At 41.2% G+C, this 20,382-nt stretch overlaps 1 protein-coding gene across 1 annotated transcript in view; it reads left to right on the top strand.

The window, feature by feature from the left end:
- The window catches only part of LOC128705855 (uncharacterized), a 623,755-nt gene that overhangs the window by 578,092 nt on the left and 25,281 nt on the right, over positions 1 to 20,382 (top strand). Inside the window, exon 7 of the mRNA XM_070092017.1 lies at positions 4,567 to 4,773. Coding sequence (XP_069948118.1) covers positions 4,567 to 4,773 — 207 coding nt within the window. The remainder of the gene's footprint in view (positions 1 to 4,566; positions 4,774 to 20,382) is intronic.

Here is a 20,382-nt window from a genome sequence, read left to right as displayed (position 1 = left end):
GTGTGAGGGAAGTTCGTGAGGCAGTAGGTAAAATGAAAGGGGGTAAGGCAGCCGGGATTGATGGGATAAAGATAGAAATGTTAAAAGCAGGTGGGGATATAGTTTTGGAGTGGTTGGTGCAATTATTTAATAAATGTATGGAAGAGGGTAAGGTACCTAGGGATTGGCAGAGAGCATGCATAGTTCCTTTGTATAAAGGCAAAGGGGATAAAAGAGAGTGCAAAAATTATAGGGGGATAAGTCTGCTGAGTATACCTGGTAAAGTGTATGGTAGAATTATTATTGAAAGAATTAAGAGAAAAGACGGAGAATAGGATAGCAGATGAACAAGGAGGCTTTAGGAAAGGTAGGGGGTGTGTGGACCAGGTGTTTACAGTGAAACATATAAGTGAACAGTATTTAGATAAGGCTAAAGAGGTCTTTGTGGCATTTATGGATTTGGAAAAGGCGTATGACAGGGTGGATAGGGGGGCAATGTGGCAGATGTTGCAAGTGTATGGTGTAGGAGGTAGGTTACTGAAAGCAGTGAAGAGTTTTTACGAGGATAGTGAGGCTCAAGTTAGAGTATGTAGGAAAGAGGGAAATTATTTCCCAGTAAAAGTAGGCCTTAGACAAGGATGTGTGATGTCACCGTGGTTGTTTAATATATTTATAGATGGGGTTGTAAGAGAAGTAAATGCGAGGGTCTTGACAAGAGGCGTGGAGTTAAAAGATAAAGAATCACACACAAAGTGGGAGTTGTCACAGCTGTTCTTTGCTGATGACACTGTGCTCTTGGGAGATTCTGAAGAGAAGTTGCAGAGATTGGTGGATGAATTTGGTAGGGTGTGCAAAAGAAGAAAATTAAAGGTGAATACAGGAAAGAGTAAGGTTATGAGGATAACAAAAAGATTAGGTGATGAAAGATTGAATATCAGATTGGAGGGAGAGAGTATGGAGGAGGTGAATGTATTCAGATATTTGGGAGTGGACGTGTCAGCGGATGGGTCTATGAAAGATGAGGTGAATCATAGAATTGATGAGGGAAAAAGAGTGAGTGGTGCACTTAGGAGTCTGTGGAGACAAAGAACTTTGTCCTTGGAGGCAAAGAGGGGAATGTATGAGAGTATAGTTTTACCAACGCTCTTATATGGGTGTGAAGCATGGGTGATGAATGTTGCAGCGAGGAGAAGGCTGGAGGCAGTGGAGATGTCATGTCTGAGGGCAATGTGTGGTGTGAATATAATGCAGAGAATTCGTAGTTTGGAAGTTAGGAGGAGGTGCGGGATTACCAAAACTGTTGTCCAGAGGGCTGAGGAGGGGTTGTTGAGGTGGTTCGGACATGTGGAGAGAATGGAGCGAAACAGAATAACTTCAAGAGTGTATCAGTCTGTAGTGGAAGGAAGGCGGGGTAGGGGTCGGCCTAGGAAAGGTTGGAGGGAGGGGGTAAAGGAGGTTTTGTGTGCGAGGGGCTTGGACTTCCAGCAGGCATGCGTGAGCGTGTTTGATAGGAGTGAATGGAGACAAATGGTTTTTAATACATGACGTGCTGTTGGAGTGTGAGCAAAGTAACATTTATGAAGGGGTTCAGGGAAACCGGCAGGCCGGACTTGAGTCCTGGAGATGGGAAGTACAGTGCCTGCACTCTGAAGGAGGAGTGTTAATGTTGCAGTTTAAAAACTGTAGTGTAAAGCACCCTTCTGGCAAGACAGTGATGGAGTGAATGATGGTGAAAGTTTTTCTTTTTCGGGCCACCCTGCCTTGGTGGGAATCGGCCAGTGTGATAATAAAATAAAATATATATATATATATATATATATATATATATATATATATATATATATATATATATATATATATATATATATATACACATACATGTATATATATATATATACACATACATGTATATATATATATATATATATATATATATATATATATATATATATATATATATATATATATATATATATATATATATATATATATATATATATATATATATATATATATATATATATATATATTTATGCAATAAGGTCACAGTAAGCAGGTGATACCAGTATATGCAAAACCACCACCGTGAAAGTAAAGGGAAATTCCAAGCACTTTCGTGACTTCTCACATTATCAAGGAACTACAAAAACAAAACATCAAAGGCATATACAGGGTGAAGACTACACCTCACCATCACATCCCACAACAAAGCAACACCTCACACACGCGTGGCGACACCCGACTCTGTGAAACCCACCTATTCCTCTATCCAAGAATAAAGATTTATTACTTGCTTAATGTATCATTAAATTCTTCCCTGATGATATTAATTATAAATGGGTCCAATTTATATAAACAAAAGGAAATAAATTATTTTCAAAACTGCTTTTTATGAAACATGATTCAACTATATTCCTGTCGACCATTAACTTGCTTGATTCAACTTTCTCAGTCTTTTGAAAATCAATTGGAAGGCCCTTGGAGCTTGCAAAATTGCAGAAAAGAGTATGTCCAAGACCTCCTGTACTGGAGTGAGGGAGTGAGAAAGGAGAGGGTACCGGAAGTGCCCCAGGAACAAACAGTGCCCATAGCCAGAAAGATGAATATTATAGCATTAGAAAAAATACCAAAGCAATGATACTGAAATAGCCTAAACGAAATTAACTTGGCAATAATAAAATAATCAGTTATATTCCGCTATGGCATCAATAACTTAAAAAGTATAAATATATTATCAGTGATATAGAAGTCAATGGCAATTACATCTTCCCCGGGACAATGTGTCCCTTTAAATTACAAGGGAAAACAGTACCATATATATGGGAGACTTCTAAAAAGTTATGTAAAATAAACTCGTTAAAGGGGAGGAGACATCTGCAATAACAGAACAGCCAGCCACAGATATTCATCCCACATAATTCAGAGGTAAACTCTGGTTCAACCTTCAGGAACTGCAGCAAAAAAATATAGGCTCTAATTCCTCGGTGTGGTACTACATTTAAGACAGTCTGATGCATTCGTATAAGAGCCAAATTTTAAACTAAAAACACATCTAATTTGAACAGCCCATCACTGATATTGTATAATGACTGCCTATCAAGTATAATAACTGCCGATTCTACAATATTCCTTTCAAGCCAGAAGGAACAATGGAAGATGACATTTGCTTCCCACCAGTTTGCTGGGTTATTACAAGCTCTAATATGGTTAAAACTCGCGTTCGACTCCTGTGCTATACGTATCTAATAACGATGCTCGGACATTCTCACCTCCAATGATTTTCCAGTTTGTCCCAAATAGGAGAGATTGCAACAATTGCAACAAACTCTGTAGACACCACCAACACGTTGTTAGGATGCATTCTTTAGCAGGATTCTTCTAACAGTCTGTAAATACTCATATGAGTCACAGGGATGTTAGGAAGTATTTCTTCAGTCACAGAGTTGTCAGGAAGTGGAATAGTCTGGAAAGTGATGTAGTGGAGGCAGGATCCATACATAGCTTTAAGAAAATGTATGATAAATCTCATGGAACAGGAAGAGTTAGCTAGTAGCGACCAGTGAAGAGGTGGGGCCAGGAGCTGTCACTCGACCCCTGCAACCACAAATAGGTGAGTACACACACAGTAAACACATGTACATTTTGATGCTGGTAATGTGTTTTAGCATCTGATTTTACAAGATGTTGATAATCACATCTTGCCTAGTAGGTTAGGTAAGGTATGTCAGGAAACAGGACAAATGTTTCCTGACACGGGTCTTAGTCAGATGATGACCCGCCTTTGGAGCTTTGGTCATCTGAGCGAGGCCTTCCGCTGGCTTACCGGTCCATCCCTTTAAAAATTTTGGTCAGTTATTACCATTTTAATTTTTGCCTAGTATAAAGAAAACGCTTTACCTATGAATTTTCTCATGCTTTTTGTAATCTCAGCATATAAGTATATTGTACCTGAAACTGCTGATGACCTAAATTTACACCAACCAATAAACTGCAGACATAAATTTATGCTGAAATTGAATCACTTCCAAAACTGTTAAGATTTGCCTGGTTAAAAATACTTCAGATAAAACAGTTATGTGCCATACGTGCGTCCTATACATAAATGTGTTACGTGCACACCATTGTGGGAACCAATGAATGCGATTTACATTTGTTTGCATGTGTTTGATGTTTGCATTTGTTTAATGTGATTGAACAGTAATGGTACGTGAAATTTGATATGATAATTTATGTTCCAAAACAATACAATCTTCCTGTCATATTGTAATAAAACAACACAAACATTACATTCACTCCTTCATATCATCCTAAGTATTAATCAGATTAAACTCATTGTTATTGCACTTCTGAGGCCTGGGAGATGTTTTTTTTTAAACCTAATTTTTTTTTTAAATTACCGTCTGGCAGTTTAAGGTTTAAAGACTAATTGTTTCTTCTAAAAGTTTTCATCTGTTTTGTAGTAGCAGATGGAAAGTTTATATATAGACTAGTTTCCAATATTTTATGTACGAGTTTACGAGTCCAGATTATTTTCTATATTTTGTGAAAGTTAAACTTGAGGTGCTATTTAGATGTTTTTTTCCTCAGAATGTGGATACGCTGTTATTAAGGAATGCTATTATTGATGGGAAGACAGACCGAGTGAAAACATTGCTGTGCCAGACTGACAACCGTTATGACGCCTATGTAGAGGCGCACATCCAGGCAAAGAAGGACATTATACAGATTATCTCAGTAAAGGAAAATGAAGGAACTGAGATTCCTGACAATAATTTGATCAGCCGGGTGTTAAATGTAAGTTTTTTTTCTTTACCAACATTCTACTTGATATCATATATATGGATGAAGTGTAGTGGACGAAGTCTGACTTCATATCCGTCATAATTTATTCTTAATTACAGCATCTGATAAAGATGTACAATTCTTATTAGAAGGATATTTATTATGAGTTTAATATTTAATTGTAGTAGTAACCAGCACAAATAGTCACTGAGATATGTGCATTTCTTAGTATTTATATTCGCTTTGAGGTCTTAATGTTTCACTGTATATACAGAAAAGTTATACTGTAATTCCTCTCTGCGGGACTAATGTATGGTTATACTAGAAGTTAGAGGACTAGCGACTTACTGACTCAGGTGCAATCGAGCTTCTTTATTCCTAAAACTAATAACTAGATACTAACATAACTAGATACTAACATAAGTAGACTCGACCAGAGTCGAGCGAAGCAGAGTGTGAGGGAAAAGTTCAATAGATAGGAGTAGAGAGGGAGTATATAGTAACAATAGTTTCATTGCCGGCTACTTGTTAAGTTTGGGTAAGTCAAGCTCCCGCTATTCCCGCCTTTTTTTCCCCTCCCCGAAAGTGATAGTTTCATTGCCGGCTGCTTGTTGAGGTAGGGTAAGTCAAGCTTCCACTATTCCCGCCTTTTTTTCCCCCACCCCGAAAGTGATAGTTTGACTGCTGGCTGCTTGTTAAGGTAGGGTCAGTCTAGCTCCCGCTATCCCTTCCCCTCCTTCTCCCCCCCCCCGAAAGGTGACGTGTGGGGCTCCGGTCCAAACAGTAAATCACTAGACTCACAGCTCCCAGCACTACTGTAAGTACATGCCTGCCTTGTATTCTAGTGGATTTATTGGTTGAAAGCTTCACTTTTGACCAATAATAAACTTAGTCCTTTCAGTCTTGCTCTAGGTTGACTGTTGTAATAATCACCACATCTTTTAGGTATTGTACTTATCATGGAGAGTGATTTCTTAAGCAGTGGGTAATCTGTCTATCTTTCCAGCTTGGATGACAGAGAGGGTCACCTGCCAATCAACGAGTTGAACTGATGGAGATGGACTAACGTCCTGAGACTTCCCCTTTTTGGATTTAATTACCTGTGCACCTGTATGAAATTGCAGGATGTAACCCCTCATCATTGCAGCGGTAAAGAACCTGCTTTCCTGTCATCGGGATAGAATACTCAAGGCTATACTGTGAAGAACGAACCGGTGGGTTGTAACCAACACCTGCGACCCCCCCCCCCATCATCAGCAACTGCTACGATTTCAACAACACTCAGTGTCACCAACACCAGACACCCCTATATATATTAGCGTTGAATTCAGTTATCATTTATATTTTTCATTTTTCATTTTCTTTAATGTAGGATTAATATTTCTTATTTAAGTGTTTTATATTTTCTATATAATAAAGTGTTTATGTTTGTCTGTTATTATTTTTTTTCTATTCACTAATTTTCCTGAGGAGGAGCCAGCCTTGGTAATACTGTCTGAAGTTGTTACAGGGCTGAGTAAGCCTTCACAAGTGGCGACCTTGCCAGGATCAACTCGACTGAATCAAGATTCAACTCCATCTGGAATCTACCATTGGAACTTCTATGCTGCATACCACAAACGGTTACCACCAGCCATGAGTAATCATTCTCTATGGTAGGACTACAGTACAGGTATTTAAAAGATTTGGTGATTGTTAGTCTCAATTTATTGTAAGTCAAGTCAAGGCAGGAATGCTAGTTAATTCTGCCATCTATTTTTGTGTGAGCTTGAAACACTTTGGAGGATTAGACTCTAGGGACCCGAGATTTTCCAGTGACAATTTGTTTCATTGAGCTCTTTATTATATCAAGGGAACTGTCATAGGGCACTCTTGATTTGTTGGTGAGAAGATTGGATGGTCAAGTGACCCCATTCTACTTACTGCTTGCTCGGAGCCGGCATAGAACCCTTCGTTTTAATTAATACATATTGTTTAATTGAAGCAGGGATCGAGCCCTCTGGTTTATTTATAGTCTGAGCGGAGCAGGAATTGAACCCTCCATTTTCTTTAATACCCATTTCATTTCCCCTGATAGTTTAAGTTATTCTTGCAAGTATGGATGAATACCAGTTTTGGATGAACGCTGGAAGTAAGTTAGGAATAACAGGGAAAAATTTAGAATCTTTCATTAGTGCTAAGATCCAGGAAAGACTTGAAAGAGAGAGAATTTTTTTTTTTTTTGTATTTTATTTAAAACATGACATTACAAAAATATAATATGTAAAACTCATTTAAGTCTATAAATTAACACAATCCTCCCTACAGCTAATGTTACACACCACACTTACAACTCCGCGTGGGTACACCCCCCCCCTCCCTGCTCCCTCATCCTATCACTTAACCCAAACCTGTTGGAGCTACTCAACAGAATTACATGATATGAACAACACTTTTATATACACATCCCTCGAAATGGCACTTAATAATCGACTACAGACCATGCAATTCATTGCACTGAACATATTATACAGACATATTACCCCCCCCCCCCCCCCCCAGTGGTTATCCAACCACCCCACTATTTACAACCTAACATACTATAAACAATGAATGTTGCCTAATCTAAAGTCACACAGCAATGATCAAAACATTAATTTATGTAATTGTCCTAATGGTTCAGTTACATAACAATATGTATTACACAACAATGGTGATATAGAAAAGTCACAAAGACATACAAAATTACTACAAAACCATAAGAATAAACTTAGTCTCAAAATCCAACACATGTAAGCCTCTACACATTTAAACATGCAATTCCAGTGTTAAAACAATAACACAGCTTCAACTATGACATTCAAGCTCTATACAGCTTATATGGACATTACATAGTGCTATTGACAACAGTACAATACAACAAAATATAACCATGACATAAGTAACACATAAAGACTGTGCCTAGCACGCACCTAACCACAAAAACCTATAACACCACTGTTGCCCAACTTTATTTACACTATCTGACGTGCATTAACCTCTTTACTCTCAAAACAAAACTGAAAATTGCAGAACACCAGTGACGAACAATAATGCACAGACATTAATACAAACATATCACATCATATCTCTGGACACCGTGCATGATCACAGCATCAACACTATGCCGTGCAAGGCACCTAGAAAACAAGTTGGAGCAAATACATGCAATTATTATAGCAAATCTCCAAATTACAATGTCATTACCGTAAATCAATATTACCACACACAATATGTATAATAAGTGTAAAGTCCAGTCACACAAAAACTGGCCAGCTTCACAGGTGCTAGCACCCGGGTCCACATATTATTCACTCATGCATCACTCATCCAACACTCACGCAAACATTTACTGTCATCCATTACCAGGGAGGCGACCCTGTTTTCACCCCTGACTTCCCTACCCCAGCAACACTTTCCAATCATACCCTCCCCTCCCTCGTATATTACAAGTCTAATAAAACCTGTAAAGTAAGTTACCTATATCCCTCTGAAAAATCCTTCACCCACTTCCTCCCATAAATTTCCTTATTTCTACATACCGTTTTATAGAACGTTAACGCTAACACCCTCCTCTTCACCTCAGTAACCTGTTTCCCCCACAATCCCCACACTATATAGATATAATCTGCCATAATGTATCCCACAGCTCTGATTACACGTTCCTCCCAACCCCCCACGTCGAGACTTAATGCTCTCAATACAGAAATTCCTTTACCTACTATCCTATTTATCACCCTATTTAACCACCCCTTAAAGCCCTCCATATTTCCCCCTCAGTTATTTCCCGCTACAACAATCTACACAACCTACCTATTTTAACCTTTGCTGGCTCTCGATCCCACGCCAGAGCCCTCAACACAGTTTCACACTCATGCAACTCAACTCCTGTATACATCCGTTGCAATCTGTTATGGATCCTGGCCAACCCCTTCCCACTCACACTTTCAGTGCTTCCCTGTCACTGTTACGCAACTGACATACCACACTCCCACACACCTGTTCTAAAACCCCATCCTCTACCCCTTCTCGTTGCCAGTACTTCTCATACCACTTGTCAGCAAACGCCCCCATTCCTTCCGTAGCTTGTATGACCTGCCCCTCCCTGTACCCTCCTATCGATTCATGAACCTCCAACCATGGAATAGTCATTGCCTGCTGTCTTTGTTTCTGCCTACGCAATACGCACGATGAAGGTCTATCGCCCCATAACACCTCTTCCACCCCCGCCTGTACCCGCACCGCTTGGAACCTCTCATCCTGTACCTCACGCAGCCTCCCTTTAATTGCCATAATTTCATCCATTGGATAAGTGCCCGCCACCGCCCCCCTCGCATAACAACCCCGTAATCTATCCTCCAAATAGTTAGCAAGCCCATATTTTAAAGAATTGATACGTTTCCCTTCCTTTACGTAATATTGCTTAATCCGTTCTTTAGCCACACCATCCCACCACATCACCACATCCTCTACCCCATTTATCTCTGCACGTAACCCCTCCCACAGCGTTACAAATCCCTCTATCCCCTCCTCATCACCTAACACACTTGTATTTAATTTCCAATATCCCCTAGATATACCTGCTAGTGACTCCCACGCCACCTCTGCTACTACCGCCCGATGATCCGAATAAGCTACTTCTATTGTACGGAAAAATGTCAACCCAACCCCTTGAGATATATACAGCCTATCCAACCTAGCAGCGTAACCCCGTCTTACAAAAGTGTGCTCTACCTCCCACGCCCCTCCTCCAACCGCATCCCGCAACTGAATATCCCTCAAAAGATCTCGCAAGGCCGCCGACACGTGCCCCGCCCCTTTTGGTTCCACGTCAGCCCTCCTAATAACGCAGTTCCAGTCGCCACCAACGACGGCCACTGCAGGTAAACCACGTAAGAAGAAAACTAGTTCTTCACATACAAAATCCCTTTTTACCCTCACATCATTTTCCGCTGGTGCATACACACATACAAAAGATACCCGCTGTCCCATCCACCACCCATCCACGCGCAATACTCTTCCCCCTCCTCCCCCCTCACTTCTTAGCAACACAAACGGGCTTGCCTCCCTGATCAATATATCCACACCACCTTTCAGACGTGCAGATGGCAGAGTCATGACCTGAAACCCCTCCACCTCGAGCACTCTTCCCTCCTTGAAATTGTGTTCTTGCAGGAACACTACATCCACCCTATATTTATACAGAAACATTCGAAACCATTCCTTCTTCACACTATTACACAGTCCATTTACGTTCACAGTCATACACCTAAGGCCTCTTTATAGTTTCCAACCCTTCCTCCTCTCTTCATTCATCCCAGGGCCTCCTGCCCCAGAGCCAGCACAAGGCTTCACACCATCAACCCCTCCCCCTTTTTTGCGATGCCTCTTATCGTGACTGCTTCGACATTGCTCTTCCTTCCTCCCAGACCTCTGCGCCGGCGTCAGGACATCATCTGAGTCTGACGCCGCCGCTCTCTTCCTCGTGATGCCCTCTACATCCATGTTATCTTCTGAGGTTCCCTCACGATGAACCTCAACCTCCACCACGCCCCGTTCCACAGCACACGGCGACAACTCTCTCTTACTAGTTGGCCCGTCAACCCTGCTATGTTTTTTATCCTTACATTCCTCTACAGGCAACGCCGTGCCTCTCACCAGCTCAGGAACAACATCCTCTGCAGGCGGTGTCAATGTCCTTAACACTTCCTGAAGCTCTTCCTCTAGAGCCTGCACCTCCTCCTGCACTTGCACTTCTGTACTTTTCCTTTGTGTAGTAACAGATCCTTTTACATCACAGCTTACCTCACACATGCCATTCTCCTCTTTGGAATCCTCCACCTCTTCACTCCACAAGCGCCCAGGCCCTTGCTTGCGCACTGGGCTCTCAACAGCTATCACGCTGGTAACTGGTACTTCACCAGTTTGCGCTGGCGCCCTCCTCAGCTTCACGCACTCTGCCGCCATATGGTCGTACGCCCCACATGTTCTGCACGTACGTCTCTGTCCGGCATACGATACCATAACTTGCGTCCTGAAGTCCTCCAACACGACGTAAGACGGTATGGGATGTCTCAGAGTCATCTTCAGGGAAAAGGTACCCTCTGGACGTCCCATGTAAGCACCTGCCGTCCACTTGCCCTTTTGTGCCAGATGTACGGTTCCATATGTCTCAAAAACACTCCTTATGTCAGTCTCATCTGCCTCAAATGGGACATTACGTATCTTAACCCACGTAAAGTGGCGAGATACGTCGATCAAACGCACCTTCACAGCTGGAGTAGCGTCAAGACTCACGTCTTGGAACCTCGTCACCAAAGACTCATACACGGACGTGGAATTCAGTTTGACGAAGATTCTATAAGCCCCATTCAGGGCTACACCATACACCTCATCGTCCTGGATTCCATAGGTCTCCCTAATGATTGTTGGGAGTAAGACTTGCACTGAAGAGGGTGAAATCGCCCCACGAAGCAGCTCAATACCAATGGTATTTACGCGCCTCCTCACACTCAGCGCCATGTTGATACAAGGTAGCTCGCCTGAAAACAGCAGAGGGGTGCAGTGCACAACCTCACTCGACCGTGGTCAGGCAGCGAATCTGAGAGAGAGAATTGAGAGAGAAGAAAGACAGTTAGAAAGAGAAAGAGAAGAAGAAAAGGAGAGAGAGAATAGAAAGAGATGAAGAAAAGGAGAGAGAGAGAGAGAATCGATAGAGAAGAGAAAAAGGACAGAGAGAGAATTGAGAGAGAAATCCAAGAAAGACAGAAAGAGAGAGAGAAGACAAAAAGGAGCATGATAGACTTGATCGTGAGGAGAGAGCTAGAGTACGTGAAGAGTACGTGAAGTTAAATTAAGAGAACTTGAAGAAAGAGCAAAGGATAGGGAATGTGAGGAACAAGCTAAAATACGTTAGGAACAAGCTACGATACGTGAGGAACAGGTTAAATTAAGAGAACTAGAGGAAAGAGCAAAGGATAGAGAAGTTGAGGAAAAAGCTAGAGAACATGAGTTAATAGAGAGAGAAAAGGATCGCGAGCTCGAAAAATCTCGCCTTGAATTAGAGAATAAAAAGTTAACTTTTACACAACAACAATTAGAGGAAGGAGTAATGGAACAACGTGCAGTCAGTGCACATATTCCAACACCTAATTTACCTCCCTTCACAGAGGGGGAAGACATAACTTCATACATTATCAGGTTTGAAAATACCGCTACCCTCTGTGAATGGCCTGCTGACACCTGGGCTACCAGGTTAGGAATGTTATTTTCTGTTACAGCCTTGAATATCTATGCAACTTTGTCGCAGGATATCATATGTATTTATAACCTACTGAAGAAGGCAATCCTTAAAGCATATCAAAGAACCACTAATTCTTACAGGAAAGATTTCAGGTATGCCACCTTACAGCCTGGCCAGAACTTTCAGTAGTTACAGGTAACACTCTTTCGTTTGTTCGACTTTTGGATAGAGAGTTCAGGAATTGATCACAGTTATGAATCTCTTAGAGACTTCATGGTTGCTGACCAGTTCCTGACAGCTCTTCCCCATCAGATACGAGCATTCATCAGAGAACGTAACCTGATTAAAGCTGAGGAAGTTGCTGAGGCTGCTGACCTGTATGCTGAGGCTCACAATTCCTATAAAGACCTAAAGGGATCGAACCCTAAGGGCAAGGGTTCATCAGACCTTAAGAAATCAAAGCCTCTAGTGGAAAGTAAAATGACTTCTTTTATTCCTGTTTGTCATTTGTGTGGTGTTAAGGGACATAAACGTCCAGATTGTGCTTCTAAGAAGGTCCAAAAAGTTGGAAGATGTTTTAAAGACTGTAATGACCAAGCACCCTTCTGTTCAGGAACAGTTAATGGACTTAATGTATCTACCATTTTACGAGACACTTAATGCACATGTATAGTCATTTCTGATAAGCTGTTCCCTAACCTTAAAGAAACTCATTCCTCTGCTATACTTTCAGACTACTTGGGCCGTACGGACACTTTTCCTACCATCCGTTGTTACATTAGGTCTAAATGGTTCACAGGTTGGTCTGAAGCCGTACTAGCTCCCATCACTTTTTGCTCCGTACTAATAGGTAATGTAAAAGGTGCCATTCTTCCTTCCAAAGATGGGCATAGGTGTTTCAGATCCTCTTTCTGTAGAGTCAGAGGAGTCCCTCGAAAGTTCAGATGAGACAGTGTCTCGTGAGATTCATGTGGGATTAAAAAACAGTGATGCTACTCTCGAAAGCGAGGTAGTAGGATCACCGGTTCACTTATTAGATGAAAGTGAAGATATCACTTCCGATACCATAAATGTCTTGACTAGGGCTCAGACCAAAGCCCAGGCTTCTCCTACTATCCATCCTTTGATTTTCCCTGACTTTAAGCCTTTAGATATATCGAAGGACTCCTTTGTCAATTTTCAACGTAATTGCCATTCTCTTCAGAATTGCAATAATGCCGCTAAACAAAATAAAGTTATCCAAAGGAAAAACTTTTCATATAAATTTGAATATATAAAAGGTATCTTGTACAAGTCAGTATTCAAGTTAAATTCAGATGAGATCGACTATTTCATCTTAGTTGTTCCAAGTCAGTGCAGAGAGACTGTTCTTAAAATGGCTCATGACCTGCCAGTGGCCGGACATTTCTCGCATAGTAAAACCTTAAATAAAATTAGGGAAACCTATTTTTGGCCAAAAATGTCCTCAGATGTCACTACCTATTGTAGATCGTGTAAAGTTTGCCAACTGTCATCCTCCAGAGGTACCATCGTTGGTCCTTTATCTCCACTTTCATCTGGGGAACATAGATATATATTAACATTAGTTGATTATGCTTCGAGCTTCCCTGAAGCCATACCCTTAAAGACCATAACCACTACAGAGGTGGCTGAAGCCCTTTTGGTCATCTTCTCTAGAGTGGGCATCCCTAGAGAAATTTTGTCTGACCGTGGGACACAATTCACATCTGACTTAATGCAACATCTGTACCAACTTCTGGGAGTGAAGCCTCTCTTCACCACACCCTATCATCCCAGCTGTAATGGGAGGATTGAGCGCCTGCATTCGATTCTAAAGTCAATTTTAAGGAAACTTTGCTCCCTTAAACCTAAGGAGTGGCATCGTTACCTACCCTGTGCTTTGTTTGCCATGAGGGAAGTACCCAGTGACTCTTTGGGGTTTTCACCTTTTGAACTTCTCTATGGTAGACAGGCCAGAGGTCCATTGTCCATTCTTCATGACTTATGGACTAATGAGGAGGTAAATGCTGAGGTTCAGTCTTCTTACCAGTTTCTCCTTGACCTTAGATCCAAACTTGAGGAGACCTATGACATAGCTTCGAAAACTTTAAGTTTGTCAATGTACCAGTACAAAACCTATTTTGATTCCAAAAGTCAGAGGAGAAGTTTTAAAGTAGGGGATGAAGTTCTTGTACTTTTGCCGATCAAGTCAAATAAATTATTAGTAGCATGGAAAGGTCCATATAAAGTATTAAAAATTTTTGGGAAAGTTGACTACCTCATAGAAGTCAAGGGGAAACCTAAGCTTTATCATATCAACATCCTTAAGAAATATTACCGAAGAAATTCGGTTAACTGCCTTAATAACTTTTACTTAGTTTTTCCACACGAACTTGATAAGACAACTGAGGAATGTAAGGTGTGCGTAATTGACACCTCTAACTTAGACTATGATGAAGAACTACATGACTTGGTGACTCTTGACCACTCGGACGCAACCAACATTAATATTAATGAATCTTTGGATGACCATAAGATACATGAACTACTTCAATGTGTGAGTAACTTTTCAGATGTCTTTACTGATATTCCAGGTGTTACCTCCACGGTAGTCCATAAGATTGACTTAGTGACGGACAGTCCTATCAAACGAAAATTATAACCAGTTCCAGTTTACCTTAGGGATGCATTTGACCGAGAGGTAGACAAATTATTAAAACTAAAGATCATTGAACCTTCGGTATCTTCATATTGTTCACCAGTAGTCATGGTTAAGAAGGAGGATAATTCACTTAGACTTGCTATTGACTTCAGAGGCCTTAATGCTATAACTCGGTGGGATGCTGAGCCTATGCCCTTAATAGATAGCGATCTACACAAATTTTATGACTCTTCCTTCTTTTCAGAGATTGATATTGCGCAGGCATATCATATCTGGTGGCCTGGTGGTTAACGCTTTCGCTTCACACGGTGAGGGCCTGGGTTCGATTCCCAGCCAGAGTAGAAACATTGGACGTGTTTCTTTCCACCTGTTGTCTATGTTCCCCATCAGTAAAATGGGTACCTGGGTGTTAGTCGACTGGTGTGGGTCGCATCCTGGGACACTGACCTAAGGAGGCCTGGTCACAGACCGGGCTGCGGGGGCGTTGACCCGCGGAACTCTCTCCAGGTAAACTCCAGGTATAATGTTAGATCCTTCTTCTAAGCAGTACACCGCTTTTCCTACACACCAAGGACTGATGCAGTATAGAACTATGTCCTTCGGTTTGGTAACTGCCTGTGCTACCTACGTGAGACTGATGAGAAAGGTCGTGGGTAATATGTCAAATGTTTCAGTTTATTTTGATAACATTTACATAATGACATCCACGTGGGGCGAACATATCCAAACATTAACATCAGTTTTGCGTAGGTTACGCTCACATGGCCTCACTGCCAAGCCGAAGAAATGCTTTCTTGGGTATAACAAGATTATATATCTTGGACTGATACTTTCTAATAACTCTCTGCAGCCTCTCCCCAGTAAGATCAAAGCTTTATTAGAATTTAAATTCCCCAAAACCAAGAAGCTCATGCGTAGCTTTCTTGGTTCTGTAAATTTTTATGCACGGTTTATCCCGAACCTTACTGATCTTACAGGCATCTTATCCGACTTCCTTGAAAAGTCTGTGAAGGAACCTCTTGAACTTTCCGACGTAGCTCGGGAAAAGTTTAATGAGATTAAAAGCATCTTTTCGAAAGACCCTATACTTAAGATTCCAGATATTAATAAATCATTTTCTTTAAGAACTGATGCCTCCAATACTGGCTTAGGTGCGGTGCTACTACAATACCATGATGGTACTCCCTTCCCTGTATGCTTCCTAAGCCGGAAACTCCTTCCCGCAGAAACGAGATACTCCACCATTGAAAAGGAATGTTTGGCCCTTGTGTGGGGTATCTCCAAACTTAAATTTATTTGCTGGGAAAAGAATTCATTTTAGAAACGGACCACAAACCTTTGATATACCTAGAAACTTTTAAGGGAACCAACATTGGCACTCCAGGCTTTCAAGTTCCATATTGTGTATATCAATGGTTCATCCAATTATTTCTCTGACTGGTTAAGTCGTGACAGTCAGTAGAAGATTTCTTGCCTTATGTGACTTCCATATGTTAGAACTTTTTCCTCACCTATTCTTCTTATACTCCTTGACTATAAGTCTTGGTATGGGGGAGTGTGAAGGAAAAGTTCAATAGATAGGAGTAGAGAGGGAGTATATAGTAACAATAGTTTGACTGCCGGCTGCTTGTTAAGGTAGTGTCAGTCTAGCTCCCGGTATCCCTTCTCCTCCTTCTTCCCCTCCCGCTCCCCTAAAGGTGACGTGTGGTGCTCCGGTCCAAACAGTAATCACTAGACTCACAGCTCCCAGCACTACTGTAAGTACATGCCTGTCTTGTATTCTAGTGGATTTATTGGTTAAAAGCTTCACTTTTGACCAATAATAAACTTAGTCCTTTCAGTCTTGCTCTAGGTTGACTGTTGTAATAATCACCACATCTTTTAGGTATTGTACTTATCATGGAGAGTGATTTCTTAAGCAGTGGGTAACCTGTCTATCTTTCCAGCTTGGATGACAGAGAGGGTCATCTGCCAATCAACGAGTTGAGCTGATGGAGATGGACTAACGTCCTGAGACTTCCTCTTTTTGGATTTAATTACCTGTGCACCTGTATGAAATTGCAGGACGTAACCCCTCATCATTGCAGCGGTAAAGAACCTGCTTTCCTGTCATCGGGATAGAATACTCAAGGCTATACTGTGAAGAACGAACCGGTGGGTTGTAACCAGCACCTGCGACCCCCCCCCATCATCAGCAACTGCTACGATTTCAACAACACTCAGTGTCACCAACACCAGACACCCCTATATATATTAGTGTTGAATTCAGTTATCATTTATATTTTTCATTTTTCATTTTCTTTAATGTAGGATTAATATTTCTTATTTAAGTGTTTTATATTTTCTATATAATAAAGTGTTTATGTTTGTCTGTTATTATTTCGTTTTCTATTCACTAATTTTCCTGAGGAGGAGCCAACCTTGGTAATACTGTCTGAAGTTGTTACAGGGCTGAGTAAGCCTTCACACAGAGCACTAAAATACACACAGAATCACCCTCAGAACTCCATAGCCAAAGACACACCCCACACTCACAACTCTCACGCCGCAATATGCAGTAAAATCTCACAGCACCCTGCCAGGACCCCATCCCCCACCACCACAACCCACGAAGAATACAGTGTTGGAAAGGAAACTCAAAGTGTGGTACACTGATGATATAACGAAGTGGGAGGAGTGGCACGAAAGAATCACAGAGGCATCACCAGACATCATAGCCCTCACAGAAACCAAGCCCTCAGGAACGATAACATATGCCATCATTCCAACCGGATATCAGATCCTGAGGAAAGACAAAGGGTATAGGGAGGTGGAGGAGTGGCACTTATCAAAAATCAATGAGATTTTGAGGAGTTGAAGAGAGAGGACAGAGAAGAAGCAATGGACTACATAATTGGAACACTTCAGTCTGGAGGTCCCAAGGTGGTGATTGCATTGTTGTATAATCCACCACAGAATAGCAGAAGGCCAAGACAAGGATGGTTGACACACTGGTTGAAGTGGCCAGAAGGGCCCATGTGAACAGTGCTAAGCTACTGATCGTGGGTGACTTCAATCACAAAGAAATCGAATGGAAAAACCTGGAGCCACATAGGGGCCCAGGAACCTGGAGGGCTAAGATTTTGGTGGTGGTATTGGAAAACCTCATGCATCAACACGTTGGGGACTACCAGAAAGAGGGGAGATGATGAACTAGCAAAACTGGACCTAGTATTCACCTTGAGCAGTGCAGATAAAAAGGACATCACATATGAAAGGCCCCCTCGGACCTAGTGATTACGTGGTTCTAAGCTTTGAATACATAGTAAAATTACAAGTGGAGAGGCAGTCAGGAAGAATGAAGCCATATTTCATTAATGAGGAATTTTTTGTGCATTGTCCAGTGGGACAGAGAACTAGCAGGTAAAACACTAAATGGGATAATGAAATATGTGACAACGATGTGCATAGAATCGGAGAAAAGATTTGTACCCAAGAGCATCAGATATAATGAGAAAACCAGCACGAGCCCTTTGCTCACCAAAGGTGTAGAGAGGCTAAAACCAAGTGTGCTGGAGAATGGAAGAAACATAGAAGCCAAAGGACCCAGAAGACCAAGGAGAGTAGTCGAAAAGCAAGAAATAAATATGCAAAGGTAAGGAGGGAGGCCCAGCTACAAAATAAAAATGGCATAGCAGCGAAAGCTAAGTCTGGCCCGAAGCTGTTGTGCAATCACATCAGGATGAAAACAACAGTCAAAGACCAGGTAATCAGGTTGAGGAAAGGAGGGGGAGAGTTTACAAGACACGACCCTGAAGTATGTGAGGAACTCAACACGAGGTTAAAAGAAGTATTCACAGTGGAGACAGAAACGACACGATACATACAGCTGAGGAGGAGGTGAAGAGGCTGTTAAGCTAACTAGATATATCAAAGGCGATGAGGCCGGAGAGCATCTCTCCGCTGGTCCCGAGAAAGGGGGCTGAGACGCTCTGTGTACTACCACCACTTAACTCTTCTTCCTAGAATCTTGGTATTTTAAATTTACAAATACTCTTAAATGGAAAAACAGGAAATTAAATCGTGTTAAATGGAGAAAGAAGAGTTTTAAAGTCCTCTCAAAAAGGAGGGATTGCCACCAAATGGACCACGATATTAAAAGGTTTCTTCCAAGTGAACATGAGAAAAATTAGGGTAAAACTTATAATGTATAATATAAAAAACATAAAACATGTAAAACGTTAGAATAATGCGTATAACAAAAAAGAAATGTTCTCGGTTTTTAAAAATGATTTACTATCAGTGGTTACACAAAAAAACAAATGAAATCACTGTTAATATTTATTACAGAGTGTATTAAGAAAACGAACAGTGTAAAATCATTGCCACCAGGGACATGGTTACCATTTAAGTAGTCTGATTAAATCATTATATTTTCTTGGGACCAACGAATTATTGCCAAGAGTCTTTTAATAATTCCAGATGCTAAGCCGATCCTTAACTAGTCTGTTCGAGGTATATCACTACAAACGAATATACGATTTCTATTTATAATAATGTTGGTATAATAATCGACAATAGGTTATGTAAATGGACACAAGTGCAACTAATGGAACACTTTATTATAGCAACCAATCAATTATTTCCAAAATAGCCTGACCTCAACAGTGGGCAAATTATTTGGATCATAAGCAGCAGAAACATTTCAGGTGAAGAGCAACGAGAAAAATGACGGCGAAGGTTTTGGTGGAGTCACACACTGTTAAAGAAAGTGACTCTAGAAAAAATCTGAAAGGAATAGACGCATTGTTGACAAACATGCAGCACAGACATTACATAAATGAAGTGAAGTAATAATGGGAACCAGTCACAAGTGGTGTTCCTCAGGGATAAGTTCTGGGCAACTTTTATTTCTAATGTATAGTATCAACTTTAATTAAGAAATAAAAAATAATATGTGTAAATTACCTGAAGGTACAAATAATAACGGAGTATAAATTCTTAGGAACATTCTGTAGAACATTAGAATGTTATGTTCGAGTAACTGGAGTATGCTGATCAATGGAGACATGTTCAGAATCTGTCTTTGGCGTAAATACATAACAAAATTATAATGGCCGCTTCATATTAGTTATATTCAAATATCTGCGTTTATATTTAACATTTTCAAATAACCGGTACATAGGGGAAAGAAGCTTATGACGACGTTTCGGTCCAACTTCGACTACTAACTAGTCACACACTAGTACACGAAAATACAGGTACAGATAGAGGCAGGTTCACCAGGACGGCTCCTGACCCGGGTTTCATCCATACAGAGTCCCAGTAGTGGTTTCCGAAGGAGTGTCGGAGTTTAAGTGATGTACCGTGTCCAGCCCTATTGCGGGGGCAGCCCTATGACCTTGTCATAGGGCTGCCCCCGGTTTACTGCCCTATAGCAAGATCAGTCCTGTGGCAAGGACTCGGTAAGCATTCTTCAGGTCAGTTGGTGTAGCAGTTAGCTACAATCGTCGCAGACGTTCTGTAGCTGTAGTACAGCAATTCTTCAGTTCAAGTGGTCTCTTTAGTCTGGTGTGTATATTGGCGCCAGTCATCTCCAACTCCAAAGAGTCGTCTACCTCCCCTCCCCATCCCCACCCAGAGCTCAAAGATTTGTTAAGTTACACCATGAATTAAGGAAAGATCCTAGACTTCACCTTACGAAACAGACAAAGCAAAT

This window comes from Cherax quadricarinatus, chromosome 3 (genome assembly GCF_038502225.1).
Source record: "Cherax quadricarinatus isolate ZL_2023a chromosome 3, ASM3850222v1, whole genome shotgun sequence".
Taxonomy (NCBI): Eukaryota; Metazoa; Arthropoda; class Malacostraca; order Decapoda; family Parastacidae; genus Cherax; species Cherax quadricarinatus.
This window is presented reverse-complemented; position numbering and strand designations above follow the sequence as displayed.